Source organism: Hemiscyllium ocellatum, chromosome 10 (assembly GCF_020745735.1).
Source record: "Hemiscyllium ocellatum isolate sHemOce1 chromosome 10, sHemOce1.pat.X.cur, whole genome shotgun sequence".
In the NCBI taxonomy this organism is placed as follows: Eukaryota; Metazoa; Chordata; class Chondrichthyes; order Orectolobiformes; family Hemiscylliidae; genus Hemiscyllium; species Hemiscyllium ocellatum.
In genome coordinates, this window is record NC_083410.1 from 79551579 (window position 1) to 79567748 (window position 16170).

Genomic DNA, 16170 nt, shown 5'->3' on the forward strand with positions numbered 1-16170 from the left:
ATGGCATCTGATGTGGATCTGCTGGTCCGTGTCGTGGAAATTAAATTGACTTGACTCAATAATTAGCAAGAGCAAAGAAAGGGTCTTTATTAAAAATCCTGCAGGATTTTGACTCATTATGCTAAGTCAGATGCCTCAATGCAAAGTGTACCGAAACATTATACAGACGCCTGCCTTATAGCGTTCCTTATCACACTCTCAAGTGCAAAGACTGGCGAAACTCAAGTTGTTATCCTCTCATCCCCTGGTCCTAGACATAACAGTTCTTCAGCTTTCGCTGAGTTCGACTATCGCAAGGTCGAGTTGAATGTTTACAGATTTCAAACAGAGATAAGCTAACTGCAAACCTTCATCAAAGCATCGTTTACAAAGCTCAGCACAGCGTTGAATTAAAGAGAAACATTCTCTTTAAATTTCACAGTAAATGGATAATTTTCCATTACAGTCCGATAGGCAAATTGGAATGGGTCAAGAATAGTGGGGAGGCTGGAGTTGATTAATGTCATGGCCTGCCTTTCAAAGTACTTCAAGACCACCGAAATTAGGTGTTAGTCATTGAGACATGCTGTATGAGCCTTCTTAGGCACAGGGATGATGTTGGCCCTCTTGAAACAGTCAGGGACAGTGGCCTGCTGAAGGGAGAGGTTGAAGATGTCCAAGTAGACCTCTGTCAGTTGTTCTGTGCATGCTCTGAGTGCACGGCCTGGTACTCTGTCTGGTCCCATCGCTTTTCTTGGGTTCACAGGAAGGAAAACTGATCTGACCTCTGATGCACTGACTGTTGGGATAGGTTCATCAGGACCTGTCGGAATGGGTGTTTCCTTGCCGGCGGAATTCTGCACAAAGCGAGCATAGAAGGCATTGAGACGATCTGGGAGGGGTGTGTCATCATCTGCTATCTTGCACTGTCTCTTTTTAGAACCTGTGGTGTAATTCAGTCCCTGCCATAGTCACCAGGTGTCTGTCTGGGTCTCTAGTTTGGATCGGTATTGGTCCTTGGCTGTCTTAATGGCTCGGCGAAGGTCATACTTGAATTCCTTATATTTGAGTGGGTCTGCTGATCTGAAGGCCTCACGCCTGGTTTTTAGAAGGTTCTGTCCGTCCTGATTCATCCAGGATTTCCTGTTGGGGAACACCCGGATTGACGTCTTCAGTATGCAGTCCTCCACATACTTGGCACCACCATCACAGACTTTATCAGCCTTCTTGTCCAAGGTACCTGTGGACTATTTGAACATGGCCCAGACAGCCGATTCCAGACAGCACCGGAGTTGATCCTCTGCCTCCTCCGACCAGCACTGGACTTGTATCCATGAGGGGGGGTCTCCTGCTTGAGCTTTTGCCTTTAAGCCTGGAGAAGAAACACAGCGTTGTGGTCGGAGTTCCCGAAGTGAGGGCGGGCTTGGAGCAGTAGGCATCTTTCACGGTGGTGTAGCAGTGGTCTAAAATGTTTGGGCCCCTGGTGGGGCAGGTAATGTTCTGGTAGTACTTGGGCAACACCTTGGCTTGATTGAAATCACCAGTTACAATAAACAGGGCTTTGGGGCATTCCGTCTCCAGAGCAGTCTCCAGGGTGTTAATGGTGGAGAACAGCACATCCAGGCTTCCTCAACCATTTGCTTTTGGCGGTATGTACACAGCAGTTAGTATAGCAGCAGTAAATTCTGTGTTAAATAAAAGGGGTGGGATTTGATGGTGAGGAATTCAAGGTTTGGGGAGCAATGGCTGCCCAGAGTTACAATGTCCGTGCACCACAAGTTGTTAATTAAAAAGCAAACCCCTCCACCCTTTGTCTTACCCGAGGGCGCTGTACGTTCCCTATGATGGATAGAAAAACCATCAGCCTGAAGCACACAATCGGGAATGAATGAGTTGAACCAGGTTTCTGTGAAGCAGAGTGTGTGGCAGTCCCGCAGTTCATGCCGGAAGCTGAGTCGTGATCGAAGTTTGTCCATCTTGTTCTCCAGAGATTGTACATTTGCTAGGAGTAAGCTAGGAAGGACGGTCTTGAAACCACATAGTCTCAGTCTTACTAACAGGCTGGCACATATACCCCGCTACCTCACAGGTTTCTTACATTTGAGTGGTCTGTTGGAGTGGATTGTGACTGCTTCTAGTTAAGTGGTCATTCCTAGGCCCCTGTGGAGCAGTTAGGTTGCCGTTACTCTTGGTGGGTAATGGTGAAATGCCTATGAAAAGTGTTTACTGCTTTTTCGCACCCTCATTGACTGCACATTTTGACTCATTAATACGCAATTTCCTATCCTACCTATCATGGAATTTGATGCCAAGAATTCCTGACATGAAAGTCAGAGCAGGTATGTGACATCTCTAATTCACCGCTTGCTCTTTCAAACTTCCATCTTGGACACCTAACGTCAGCATCTCGGGATGTATCATATATGTTGGCCACACACGGCCCATGTCCATAGTCCTTGGCATCGGACATTTACCAGCCTCTCTGATTTATCCTGGCATATCTCAGATTCTTTTGCACCTTACCCTCTACTTTAAAGTTGCAACTCTGGGCATACCAGCGATTGTCTTGCAGTGCTCCTGTAAGGCTGCTTTAAATGCAGAAACAGGCACCCAGCTCACAGCTTGCATCTCCGAGCTAAATGCTTGCTATCTTTGAGCCTACCTGACACACTCGGCATCTCTGCCTTGTCTGTCTGACTTTGCTCCCTCAGTCAGAGTGACCAGGTCACAGTACTTCTATCTTACTTTGCTGTTTAGTGCAGACACAAAGTGAGGAAATTTATTGTAGTTTTCAGCAGTCCTCCATCCTCAGTCATGTCAAGAGAGACATCCATTAGTCAAGTGATTTCCAACAAGTTAAGTACAACCTCTGATTCCTGATTTGATATAGTTAGCTAGTTGGAGTGTTCAGGATCGTGATCCTAACCTTGTAAGCCTAATGTGAAGCAGTGTGTCACACCTGGGCTCTTTTCTCCTGGAATGAGAGAGAGAGGGAGGGAGTGAAAGTGAAGAAAGTGGCTGGTGAATGAAAGCATAGAAATATAGAAAATAGGAGCAGGAACAGACCATTCAGACCTTCATGGATGATCATCCAACTTCATACCCAGTTCCCACTTTCTCACTATACCCTTTGATTCTTTTAACATAAGAATCACATCTAACTCCTTGAAAGCTTTCAGTGTTTTGGTCTCAACTACTTCCTGTGTTAGAGAATTCCACAAGCTCACCACTGTCTGGATGAAGAAATTTCTCCTCATCTCAGTCCTGAATGACCTACCCTATACCCTTACACTACAACCTGTGGCTCTGGATTCCAGAGTCATCAAGAACATCTTCCTGCATTTACCATGTCAAGTCCTATCCATGGTTTACAGGTTGAGATGAGATTGACCTCTCATTGTTCAAAGTTCCAGTGAATACGGTTCAAACAGATCCAGTCTCTCTACCTACGCAGTGAGTTTTCCTGACTGAGTGAGTAGGCAGTACAGAGGCAATGCAAGTTTATTCATGTTGGGGTATGTGACAATGAGAGAGTGAGAATGATGAGAATAGTAGAACATGAGCCTTGGTGTGAGATGGCTCCAGCACAGGTGGAGTGATATGAGGTAACAGAGAGAAGATGGTGGCTGTTACCATGGCAGAGTGGGAGCAGTCGTTGACCACCACCTTGCACTACTTGGTTTCTGTTAAATGGCTGAGACCTCAGTGACTCAGTTGGCAAGCTTGGAACAGACTGGTGGAGTTTGGTGGTGTAGTTTATTGGTCATGGACAAGAGGACATCTTTCCTCTGCATCACACCAGCCACAGGAACCCCCAAATCCCTGATAACAAAGGCTCCAATTTATCCTTCTGTATTACATCCAACTTAAGTTTCAGGAATCATGCAGGACAGCTGTGGTCTGTGTGCTTGACTGAGTACATGACTAGCTTAGAAAGGAGGGCATCAGCTTAATTCCACGATATTCCAGCAGTGCCAAGTTTTTCCAGGTACGGCAAATGTGACAATGAGTCTATTCAGATATCACTGAATGAAAGGGGTACCATATTTGTTGGGGAGGGTGGAATAGACAGATGGTTTAGGATGATACGGGAAGAAATCTCACTGGACCTTGCAGAGGGAAACCTGCTGCGAAACTTACAAAATGACACATGGCCAAAATATGACAGGATTCAGCTCCCTGACTCTGGTGAACTGATTTGGAGACCCCAGTGTTGGACTGGGTGTACAAAGTTAGAAATCACACAACACCAAGTTGCAGACAACAGGTTTATTTGGAAGCACCAGGTCACCATTCCAAGTTGCCTTCTGACCTTTTAAGAGTAACCATTTGCTAATTCAAACTGAAACAAAAAAAAATCCATTTCCCTCCATTTTAAGCAATCATAAAAATTGCAAAAGCATTGGAAGAAAAATCACAATATTATCACTTAATGTTATAATTACTACTTTCTTCTTTCACCCCATAGAACTCTTGTGCATCTAGCCCTTGAGGTGACCGATCTGTGTTTCGTTCTATTTTTGGAAGTTCACATTAAAACATTCAAATACAGAGAAGAACTATTAAGTTAATCAATATCTTGCCTTGCTATTTTATTGACTGAGCTGTTTCCTATTTGGTTTTAACTGTATTGGTTTTGATAAGCCAACAGTAGAATTCATATTATTAAAAAAACCTTGTCTTTTGTATTTTTATTCTTTTTAAAATTGCGAACTGAAATAATAAATAACTGTTTTAAAAGCAGTGTTTGGCTAGGATTTTTGTATGTTTTGAAAAGCAAATAGCCTAACATTCATGTCTAGCACCATTTAAATAGCTGTTTGACCAAGGAGTAATTAAAGTTTAGGTTGCAGACTAACTGGAGCTGAGTGATTCTGTATTCACTTGAATCTTCAATGGGCAACAAGAAGTTGATTTGTCTGTTGGCTAGGACCAGTTGTCGATGACCAGGGCCTTTTTTGTCTTTCAGTAAGAGTATGATTGGTTCTTAGGCAAACTAAACAGATTGAGCCTGGGAACAAAACATAAGAGAAGTGATCAGAGCTTCACCAGCTCAGGGGCTATCTCTTTGTTGTCTGTAGTCCAAACCCCATTTTAAACATGAATATTCCACACTGTAAGTAATCTAATCTAATCTTTAAAAAAATCAAATTTTCTTTCCTTTAGCTGTTGCTATAAAGCTGGGACTTTAATTTGATAAGACAGATACCATTTTTGTAAGTTAAGTAGTCACCCTTGCAAACCATTGGAAGCATTTGGATAGAAAACTTGGGAACGTGGAAAGAAAACTTCTTTAGCAAGAACAAGCGCAAGAGATTTTGTGAACAAAAGCTACAGAACTTTTTTTTTCACTTTTCTCTTCACCCATTCCCTGCCTGTCTCTGTTTGTGTGTGTACTTAAGGGGGGGTTTATAAGAGTCTTAGTTTTAATTTATTGTGTTAAATTCTAAGGTTTATAACTTTACCTGTAGCTGGACTCTAATTGTTTGGAATAAATAGTATTTGTTGTTAAGTCAGAAGCCTGGTGTGTGTTTTCTTCACCCTTTTGAAAATCAGAAAAATATTGGAGAATTTTCATGTACTTTTTAAAAACCTTTAATTTTTGTAACTACTCTGGGAGTAGCGGGCCTTCATTTGCAGTGCTGTACCCCAGAGTCATGACAATGCTGAATTAAGCACAGAACACTGTGTAAACACAGACACAAGTTTCTTCCTCCTGTCCAAGGGGAACAGTATTATGCTACAATCCCCTACTGCTCAGAAATTGATCTCCAGCGATGTTTCAGAGAATTAGAATGGAGAGCTTGCACTTCTTAAGACTCCATCAATATAATTGCCTCTCAGCTGGCAGTTGCAGAGTGCGCCCATTGTCTCTCTCTTGTTGGGAGGTCCCTTTTAAATATTGTTATCAGCAATTGGAATGGATCATGATCATACCCATTCATTGATTGTTCAGGAAGTGGAGTGCTTATACTGTGGCTTAGATAAAGAGCCAATATAAAACTTATTCACGAGTTTAAGAACCCTGACCTGCAGCTGACCTGACTTGCAGCAAGCGAGTCCAAAAGTGAAAATTCAGCCTGGTGTTTCTGTGGTAGTTTTGTTTTTGCCAGTGGGTTTGTACATCAGTAATACATGACTAAGTTATGACTATCAAACAGCTTAAGCATCAGCATCTGATGAAGTGGTTTTCACACCTAAATATTATGCGCATTGAATTGATTGCTCGAATTGCTTGAGTCCTGGCACCTAATAAGATGGAAAAGGAAACTTCACTGAAATGGCTACTTGGTGCTTTCCTAACCTGGATAAAACTTCTTGCTCAGATAAAGTTAATACATTGGCAAAAAGAGCTAAATACATCTGTTATACAAAGGCAGCATAACAAGTTAGTAACCACAGACTGTCGTAGCTCATTTAAATGTTGGACAGCTGTTAAAAAAGATATGGTGGCTTGTGTATGTTTTATTTGTTTAAACAAATAGCTGAGAATCACATACAGTGTTAAAGTGGATTTGACTGTAACTCATGCTCTCAGGACCACATCACTAAACTGACTTACTGGGCTGAATTTTACCAGAAACTGTCTGAGTCAATTTTGGCAAGTTTCATGGATTCAAGTACACACTTTTTTTTTAAAAGGGTGGTAAAGGGAGTATGTGGCATCTTTTTCTTTAATAATAGTGGCCTAAAGCATATGAGCAGGAAAGATATGCTGGAATTATGTAAAACACTATAAATAGTGAGAAGGACACTGGGGCTCCAAAGAGAAATAAATAAGTTGCAGGTGAAGTATAAGATCATTTACTCATAACACTTGTATGTGTTGATATTAAGAAGGTGTACTCCTGTAAGGAATGCAGAAAATTATCAAGCAGGTACATTAAGTAATTAAGGTGAATAGCATGTTAGCCTTTATTGACTAATCATGACATCATACAACATCAGTCAATAAGTTGAGAGCTAATAAATGGTTTGGTGACTGTTGAAATGATGATCGCAGAAGAAGCACGTAAATACAACATAGGGTGTCCAGCGTTGGTGCAGAGACCTGCATGAAGTGGCTCAACCTGGCCAACCAAGAATGAAGCCCTTTAAAAGAAGTCATAGAGATGTACAGCATGGAAACAGACACTTCCACGGCACGGTGGCACAGTGGTTAGCACTGCTGCCTCACAGCGCCAGGGACCTGGGTTCAATTCCCACCTCAGGCGACTGACTGTGTGGAGTTTGCACGTTCTCCCTGTGTCTGCGTGGGTTTCCTCCGGGTGCTCCGGTTTCCTCCCACAGTCCAAAGATGTGCGGGTCAGGTGAATTGGCCATGCTAAATTGCCCATAGTGTTAGGTAAGGGGTATATGTAGGGGTAGGGGTATGGGTGGGTTGCGCTTCGGCGGGTCGGTGTGGACTGGTTGGGCCGAAGGGCCTGTTTCCACACTGTAAGTAATCTAATCTAATCTAATCTAATACTTCGATCCAATCCATCCATGCCGCCCTTATATCCCCTGCCAGCACCCGGCCCATATCCCTCCAAACCCTAATGATTGAAGCTATATGATGTCACCAAATTTGTGCCAAGAGGGTAGATTTCTCTTCATGCTCAATACAATGACAAGAATGAGATTCTGGAGTGCCAGACCTGGAAAGCAAGCAAATGCTACTCAGCCAAAGCAATTCAAAGCTTGGATTGTTAATCCACGACATGCCAAAAAAGCTTTGCAACATATTGCAGCCAAACCATCGACAGCAGAGCAGACCTTCGAGGAGAACAACGCCCTATTTACATTGTTAAAATGTCTTCCTGTAGAATATCTTGAAGTAGATGAGAATGTAAGAACAATTCACCATCTGCTAAGGAAAGTTCCACCTGCCCTCCAAGCTAGCCTGACAAGGTAGAGAACAGAAAAGAAGTGAGTAACTGACAAAGTGGCAACTTTGACTAGATTAGCAGTACCAAAGCAGAAAAAATATCTGAAAAGCTAAGTATGTGCATCCACACAAAGAATCTCTGTGAAGCTGTGGAGATATCTCGCTAGTCTATGCTAACCATCAAAAGAATTTTGCCACAATTTTAAAAGACAAAAATCTTATTACCCTCGATGGAAAGGATGGTTTTTGGCAAGTAAAACTGGATAAAAACAGTAAATTTCCAATTACGTTCTGGCTACCATTTGGGAGATACAGATGATTACATATGCCATTGACATTCCCATGGCTCCAGAAGAGCATCAGCATGAACAATGAGATAGGTAGTGGGCTTAGTGGAGTAGAAACTATAGTGGATGATCTGTGAGTTTGTTGATGCAGAGATACAATGAGAGAAACCATTTCTGATCATGGTCAAAGTGTGGTGTGACTGCTAGAGTTTGCCAGATGAACCTGAAGTTGAATAAGAAAATAATTACATTAAAGCTGCCTGAAGTCAAATGCATAGGCTTTGTACTGACAGCAAGAAGTCTTCACCAGCAACCCTAAAAGGTGATAGCTCCAGTGTGATGTGTCAGCCAACACCTGTAAATGCAATCTAATGATTTGTTTGATTCATGCGGTATTTAGCAGATTTCTTACCCAAATTATCTTTGGAATTGAGAACTATTGTGCTAACTACTGACCACAATATACAGTTGTATTGAGGTACGAAACAAAAAGCAAAATTCACTAAAATCAACCAATTTAATGGTACCAGTGCCAGTCTGAAATACTATGATGTAAATGATTAAGTCACTATATAGTGTGACATCCATAGACATGACTTGAAACAAGCCTAGTGTAGCATGGCTATATTTGCATCTAAAATCGTAAAATAGCAGCTGTTATGTATGCTCATTTACAAATAATTTTGATATTACAATCTATAGTTATCTATTTAGAGCAGCTATTTGGAAATAAAATTACTTGTAAATGAATTGTACAATTGCTGTTTCATTTGAGTTTATTGTTACTATGATAGGTGGATGTGGAAACAGTAGATTTAATTTTCTGTTATAGTAATCGCTTCCCTTGTAAAACTAGTTTGCTTGCTCAGCACGCAACTCTTTTCACCACTTCCCCACTATTTCCCAAAGGGAAGAAGTTGTGAAGATGCATTTTCTTTTTAAAGACCTGGCTCATTAGTTAAAGAACAGCTCTGACACATTGGAATGGTAGTTGTAATAATTTCTATAAACTTCTCCATTCACCAAAAATTTTGCAAGCTCAGTGTTTGCACCCTTTTTTGTTTGAAGTATAAAGCTTGGAAATAAATCAATTGCTTCACTGTTTGTTTGTTTATTTGTTTTTTGATGACTAGGCATGCAGATTTGAACAGTAAACCAACAGGTGGCCTTACATCCCTTTCAGATGCCCCCCCTCTGAATGCAAACTTGGCGTCTCTGGCAGGAGCAGTACCTGTAAAAGATATTGACATAAAAGGTAAGTCAAGATTATTTGGTTTTTAAAATAGTGAATAATAAAATATTTATGTCGTCTATCTTATTAGTTGATGAGTGGCTATGGAAGAATTTTGAGTGATATCCTTTATTATTGTCAGTCTGGGTTATATTTAGACTCAGGTTCTAGAGATAAAGGTTCTAGTGCAATGTGCTGTGCAGTTCCTCTGTCCTCTCAAACCTCAAAAAAATGTTTCAGTAAATTTCAAAAAGTTGTTCTTTAAATTCATGATCTATCAAAATGTTGAAAGTTCAGATTTTATTTTCTAACTTAATTTTCTACATGCTATGGATATGTTTTATATAGGTTCAGTTTTCCTTGGTTGTGGAGTAAAGGGAATTAAGGGAATGTTATTGGGGAAGAGGGAGTTGAGTTCTATGGTGGCTGATTTCCTGTATTTTGATACTAGTTTGGAAGCTGTGTTCTATTTATTTTTTTCATTTAAAACTGAAAAGGCTGTTTTTCACTGGGAATTTCGTTTCATTAATTTATCATCTATATATCTACCTGATCCATCATTAATCAAGAGATAACTGCAAACCTCATTTCTTTCTGCATTTTCTCATTTTTCCAATATTCTGTCTCCTAATTCTTTTTTCTTAATAGTTGATGTCTGACTCTTGCGTTCTTCTTCCTCTCCTTTTCTAGTTACGTTTTCTCATGCCCACTCTCTGTGAATATCACTGTTTCTCTCCTCCAATGTCAAGCACTCAATCTTGTGCATAAAGTCACTCTTTTAAATACATTTGTCCTACTTTCCATTTTTGGTTTTCAGTCACATTGCCTAACTTGCAAGTATTGACTACAGCATTCTGTCTTCTATTGAATCAATGACTAATATGCAGAATTAATTTTAAATTGCTCTTTCCAATTTTTATAGATGCTGATACAAACAGTAATTACTGAAATTGCCAGGAATTAACTTTTTGCTTGCTTTGCTGATAATACTCAGTGATAAAACTAAAGTTGAGAATCCTAAAGTAGTTGTGATGCTGCTCCTTTAACACGGTTATGTTGTCCTTGTTTTTTTTCAGAGGGGTAAAAATGCAGAGTTGCCGAGAGGTCTGGCTTTGGGTTTTAGGGCCAATTTGATTATAGTTAACAGATGCTGCCTCAGGCAAAAGGCTTTCAAGTTTAGAAAAAACTCTTGTACAATGAAATGGGAGTGACTAGTTCTCCTAGCTTCATGTTACTCTGGTTTAGTTTGGTTTTAGCAACCAGTCCATTGTGAAGCTGCTGGACTCAAAAAAGCAGGTCCATGCTGATCCTCCCGCTCTTTGATATCTCTCCTGTGTTTGATATTTTTCACAAAGGAGTGTTTTCAGATAGGTTGTTATTCTATTTTCAGTTCCCTTTTGTTTGTTTCATTCTGTAATCATGCAAATACATTCTGTTTTGCTTAAAGCTAAGTGGTTGGGCCAGTTGCATCAGTCCTAGACTATCCACCTTACACCTGCTTAAAACAACTTGCAAAGGTAGGGTCCACGCAACTTACTTGAAATGTTTTGAGGAGTCTGGCCTGGTTGATAACGTAGTGAATGAAAAGAAGTTTCCACAGGAATTCAGTCAGTAACAGTAATATAAGCAATTCAAAATAATTACATAACCAGTCAGTAGAAACAGTATTTTAACACAATTACATATTGCTAAAATTTTCATTTCAAATCTCTACCTTAGGAGCAGGTGATGAAGAAGAATATTACGATGATGATTTTGTCAGGTATTGCAAGTTTTATCATCCTAACTTACATGTTTACTTTCATATTCTGGCAAAAAGATATACTTTCAGATACTGAGTAAATCATTTGGTCAGTGGTATAACTTTTATCTGAGGATCTGACTGTTGAAATACTTGAATACTGAATTGTTTCTGAAATGCAGTGAAGGTTCGATATCAGATTTGTGCTGTTAGAGTCTGCTTGTGAGCATAAGCAAAGAGAAAATAAAATAATTCAGAAGTTTGTCACCTGAATTGAAAACTGCTTTTAATATTAGAGAAAGAATGGTAATGTGTTTGCACTAAAGCCAAGGCAAGTATATTGGAAACATTGATTGAGTCTTTTGCAGTTAAAAATAATTTAAAAGCATTGAATCACAAAACGTTGGTTTGCAAGTGCATTGGTAGAAGGATGGAGTTTAAAAACAGAGAGGTTATGCTGCAGCTATATAAGATTCTGTTGAGGCCACACCTGGAGTACAGTGAACAGTTTTGGTCTCCTTAATTGGCACTGGAGGGGATGCAGAGGAGGTTCACTAATTTGATTCCGAAATTGAGAGGGCTGGTTGATGAGGAGAGAGATTGAGTAGACTGGTACGATACTCATTGGAACTTCGAACAATGAGGGGGGAGTTTTATAAAAGCATGAAGGGAATGGATAAGATAGAAGCAAGGAGGTTGTTTCCACTGGCAGATGAAACTTGAACGAAGGGGCAAAGCCTCAAAATAAAGGTGAGCAGATTCAGAACTGAGTTGAGGAGGAACTTCTTCATCCGAAGGGTTGTGAATCTGTGAAGATCCCTACGTAATGAAGCAGTTGAGGCTACCTCGTTGAGTGCTTTTAAGGCGAAGATAGGTATAAAGGAATTGAGGATTATGGTGAGCAGGTAGGTAAGCTGAGCTGATTTCCCAAAAGATCAGCCATGATCATATTGGCAGAGCATGCTCAGCAGGCCAGATGGCCTACTCCTGCTGCTGTTTCTGACCTTCGTATCATACATTCATAGAGGGCAAGTTGTTTAGAAAACATATAGAGTATTGTATTTGGATCTGGCCACAGTAATAGTGATAATGTAAATATTTATAAACATTCAGAAACGGGAAGACCTCGTTGCAAGCTGGAGTTAACAGCAGCATGATGATATTTGTGAGACTTAGATATTCCAGATTAGGCAGTGCCTTAATAGTTTTTTTTCACTCCTTTTCACTTTATTAAGATTATACTCTAGATTTTCTTTGTTGTCATCTATGCATTTTTAATCTATTCCTAATTGCCCTTAAGGTGGTGATGAGTCACTTTTCTTGAATTGCTGCAGCCCATGTTACATAGCTACAACTGCAGTTATGTTGGGAAGGGAGTTCTAGACTTCTGACCCGTAATTGTGATGGAGTGGCGATATAGTTCACATCCAGGTGATTGATTACTTTGAGGGAAACTTGAGGTGGTGGTGTTTCCGTGCATCTGCTATTGTCCTAGGTAGTTTTATTCAGTATTCAACTGACGAGTACGGTGTAAGAATAATTTGTTATCTATTTACCCAATTGTTTCTGCCAAGGGTGGACATTGTACTGTAATTTAATTCTTTGAAGAGGTGACAGGTTGGTTAGACCAGGGAAACTCAGTGGATGTGGTCTATCTAGACTTCCAAAAGGCCTTTGATCAGGTGCCACACGGGAGGTCGAGGTGAGCTACTGGGATGAATTGAGGATTGGCTGTCTGACAGAAGGCAGAGAGTTGGGATAAAAGCTTCTTTTTCGGAATGGCAGCCGGTGACAAGCGGTGTCCCGCAGGGTTCAGTGTTGGGGCCACAGCTGTTCATGTTATGTATTAATGATCTGGATGAAGGGACTGGGGGCATTCTAGCGAAGTTTGCCAATGATACAAAGTTAGGTGGACAGGCAGGTAGTACTGAGGAAGTGGGGAGACTACAGAAGGATCGAGACAGTTTGGGAGAGTAGTCCAGGAAATGGCTGATGGAATTCAGTGTGAGCAAATACGAGGTCTTGCATTTTGGAAAAAAGAATACAAACATGAACTACTTTCTAAACGGTGAGAAAATTCATAAAGCCAAAGTACAAAGGGATCTGGGAGTGCTAGTCAAGGATTCTCTAAAGGTAAACATGCAGGTTGAGTCCGTGATTAAGAAAGCGAATGCAATGTTGTCATTTATCTCAAGAGGGTTGGAATATAAAAGCACCGTTGTGCTACTGAGACTTTATAAAGCTCTGGTTAGGCCCCATTTGGAGTACTGTGTCTAGTTTTGGTCCCTACACCTCAGGAAGGACATACTGGCACTGGAGCACGTCCAGCGGAGATTCACACGGATGATCCCTGGAATGGTAGGTCTAACATACGAGGAACAGCTGAGGATCCTGGGATTGTATTCATTGGAGTTTAGAAGATTAAGGGGACATTTAATAGAAACGTACAAGATAATACATGGCTTGGAAAGGGTGGATGCTAGGAAATTGTTTCCATTAGGTGAGGAGACTTGGACCCGTGGACACAGCCTTAGAATTAGAGGAGGTAAATTCAGAACAGAAATGCGGAGACATTTCTTCAGCCAGAGAGTGGTGGGCCTGTGGAATTCATTGCCGCAGAGTGCAGTGGAGGCCATTAAATGTCTTCAAGGCAGAGATTGATAAATTCTTGATGTCACAAGGAATTAAGGGCTACGGGGAGAATGCGGGTAAGTGGCATTGAAATGCCCATCAGCCATGGTTGAATGGCGGAGTGGACTCGATGGGCCGAATGGCCTTACTTCCACTCCTATGTCTTATGGTCTTATGTAATTTAGAGCATCATCAGCAGAGAAATACAACTAGGAACTGTAGCTCGCTAATATGTTTTGCGTTTATATCTACAGTTGCATTCCCTGTGAAGCCCCTGAAGAAGTCTTTTGACCATACATCCCTGAAAAAGTCTCTTGCATTTTCTTTTGTCTTCATTCCTTCAAGGGATGTGAATGCCTTTGGCATGGCCAGCAGTGTTGCGCATCCCTAATTGCCCTTTAACCTATTGATTTTACCAAACCATTTCAAAGGGCAGTTAAAAGTCAGCCATGCTGCTGGAGATTTGGAGCCACATATAGACCAGACTAAGAATAACAGCTTTTCCTCCCTAAGAGACTTTAGTGAACCAGATTGCTTTTTACAACAGTGGTACTAATCCAATGATATTGTCACTCTGTCTTTGTCTTAGTGGCAGTCAGCGTTCAGATAAAACCAAGAGTGAAGTGAGCATTGGTGAAGAAATTGAAGAGGATATTTCTGTGGAAGGGGATGATCTTTGTACTGATGATAAGGTTTGCAGAACTACTGAGTATAAATAAAAATATTCAAGAACTGTGTGCCTTTTGAAATCTAATAAAGTGACTTTTGAGGATATAATCTTATCAATGAATAGTTACAGATTAAATATTAGCTGAATATAAATATTTCATTGCTCTAAGAAGCTGCTAAATGTTTATTAATGGCAGTCTATATTTTTACTTATTTTCTAAATAGCTGTGCCAATTTTAAATTAGTCTAATCTTTTAGATGAAAACTAGTTTAAACAGCGTTATTCCTTGTGATTTTTAAAACATTTTGCAATAACTTTGCTATTTTTTCTGTGAAAATGTTTTAGTGACTTTTGTTTTATATTTTGTAGGTCGACGATTTGACACTGGACCACACCATTTCTCACTTAAGTGATGTGGCAGATTATATAGAGGAAGTTGCATAATAGCTTCATAATGAATAATTAGTTCACTGTACAGATAAATGAGTAGTTTTTTGGTCACTTCTGGTGTTCTGAAGAAGCTCTAAAGCAATGGAAAAGGAATTAGGCTGATATAGAATCCCTCCGTTAGCAGACAGTTGCTTGAATTTCTTAAAATCAGTTAATCCAAATGAAAACCAAAGACCATGTGTTACACTCAAAACCGATGCAATCAGAATGGTACTGATGAATAGTGCCTATGGGGGAGTCTGAAAGTGTCCTCGGACTGTCTTCCAGTATCCACGAGAAGAGGCTTATACTCCTTTAGAAAGGATCAGTTTGGTCCGAAATTGTAATGTATATAAAAATATTAAGTAAAAATTATTTTTAATGTAGATTTATTTTTTGAATATTCCATGTGTTTTTATTGCGTAAAGTCTTATCAAAAATCTCTAATCTTTTTAGAGCTGCATGAAAACTTTTAAACTGTTTCTCAAAAAATGCAACATTAATCAACTAGTGGTAATAACATCTAGTGTTAAATTGGTTTGTATTAAATTTATTTGAATTCTTTTGGCATTTGGCAACCTATTAATTAGTATTCATATTCAGAATATTCCAAATTGTAGAGCAGCAGCTAATGCTACTTAGTTAACTTTGGAATTAGATGGTGATGAGAAAAAAAGATATACTTCCCGCTACTTTTTTACTCTATGATTGCTGCTGGATTTGTTTGTGTGGGCATTGACTGAGACCATAATGGTTACGATATGATGAGCCGGTTGTTCATTAGGTTCACAGATGAAGTGCAGCCATTTTCTTGAAAATCAGAAACCTGCCATTTCCCCTCGACCTTTATCCCAGTGTGCTCAGCATCTGTATAAAAGAGTGGGCAGGATACAAAATTGCTAAATACTGAAATCATCTATTATGCGTGTCCTTGAGCAAAGCCTGTTGTGGAACTGGAACTGTGTGTCAATTGCATAGGGACACTATCTTGTTTTTATTGCATTAACTAAAGTATGGAGATTCCTGGAGTTGTTAATTAACATTTGTATTTCATTCAAATAAATTGACAGCCTCTGTTCAAAGTGTGTACACCTGTTCTCGAGGCAGTGAGAATTATGTTGTTTTGTTATTTTTTTAAAAGCCTATTGTTCTGGATGACAAAATTGAAAAAGTTTATATTTCACAAAAGTGCTCATTTGGATTTTTCCTGAATATTTTGAATACTTTTATTAAACATGTTATTGGAGGCCTCAGCTACAGCCAAAAAGCTAGGTTTGGCATTGGTAATTTTGCCCATCACTTGTTAGTTAAAAGTGCACCCTGCATTGTAAGCAA

At 40.0% G+C, this 16170-nt stretch overlaps 1 protein-coding gene across 5 annotated transcripts in view; it reads left to right on the forward strand.

The window, feature by feature from the left end:
* cep43 (centrosomal protein 43) overlaps positions 1-15221 on the forward strand; it is a 103498-nt gene extending 88277 nt beyond the window's left edge. For 4 of the 5 annotated variants that reach the window (XM_060830999.1, XM_060831000.1, XM_060831002.1 and 1 more), the window contains 4 exons: positions 9267-9388; positions 11084-11126; positions 14326-14428; positions 14776-15221. In XM_060830999.1, coding sequence (XP_060686982.1) covers positions 9267-9388; positions 11084-11126; positions 14326-14428; positions 14776-14850 — 343 coding nt within the window. In that variant the 3' untranslated portion in view covers positions 14851-15221. Of the gene's footprint in view, positions 1-4447; positions 4571-9266; positions 9389-11083; positions 11127-14325; positions 14429-14775 lie in introns of those variants that run through there. The other variant, XM_060831003.1, reaches the window with a different exon arrangement.
* Positions 15222-16170: the final 949 nt, after the last annotated feature.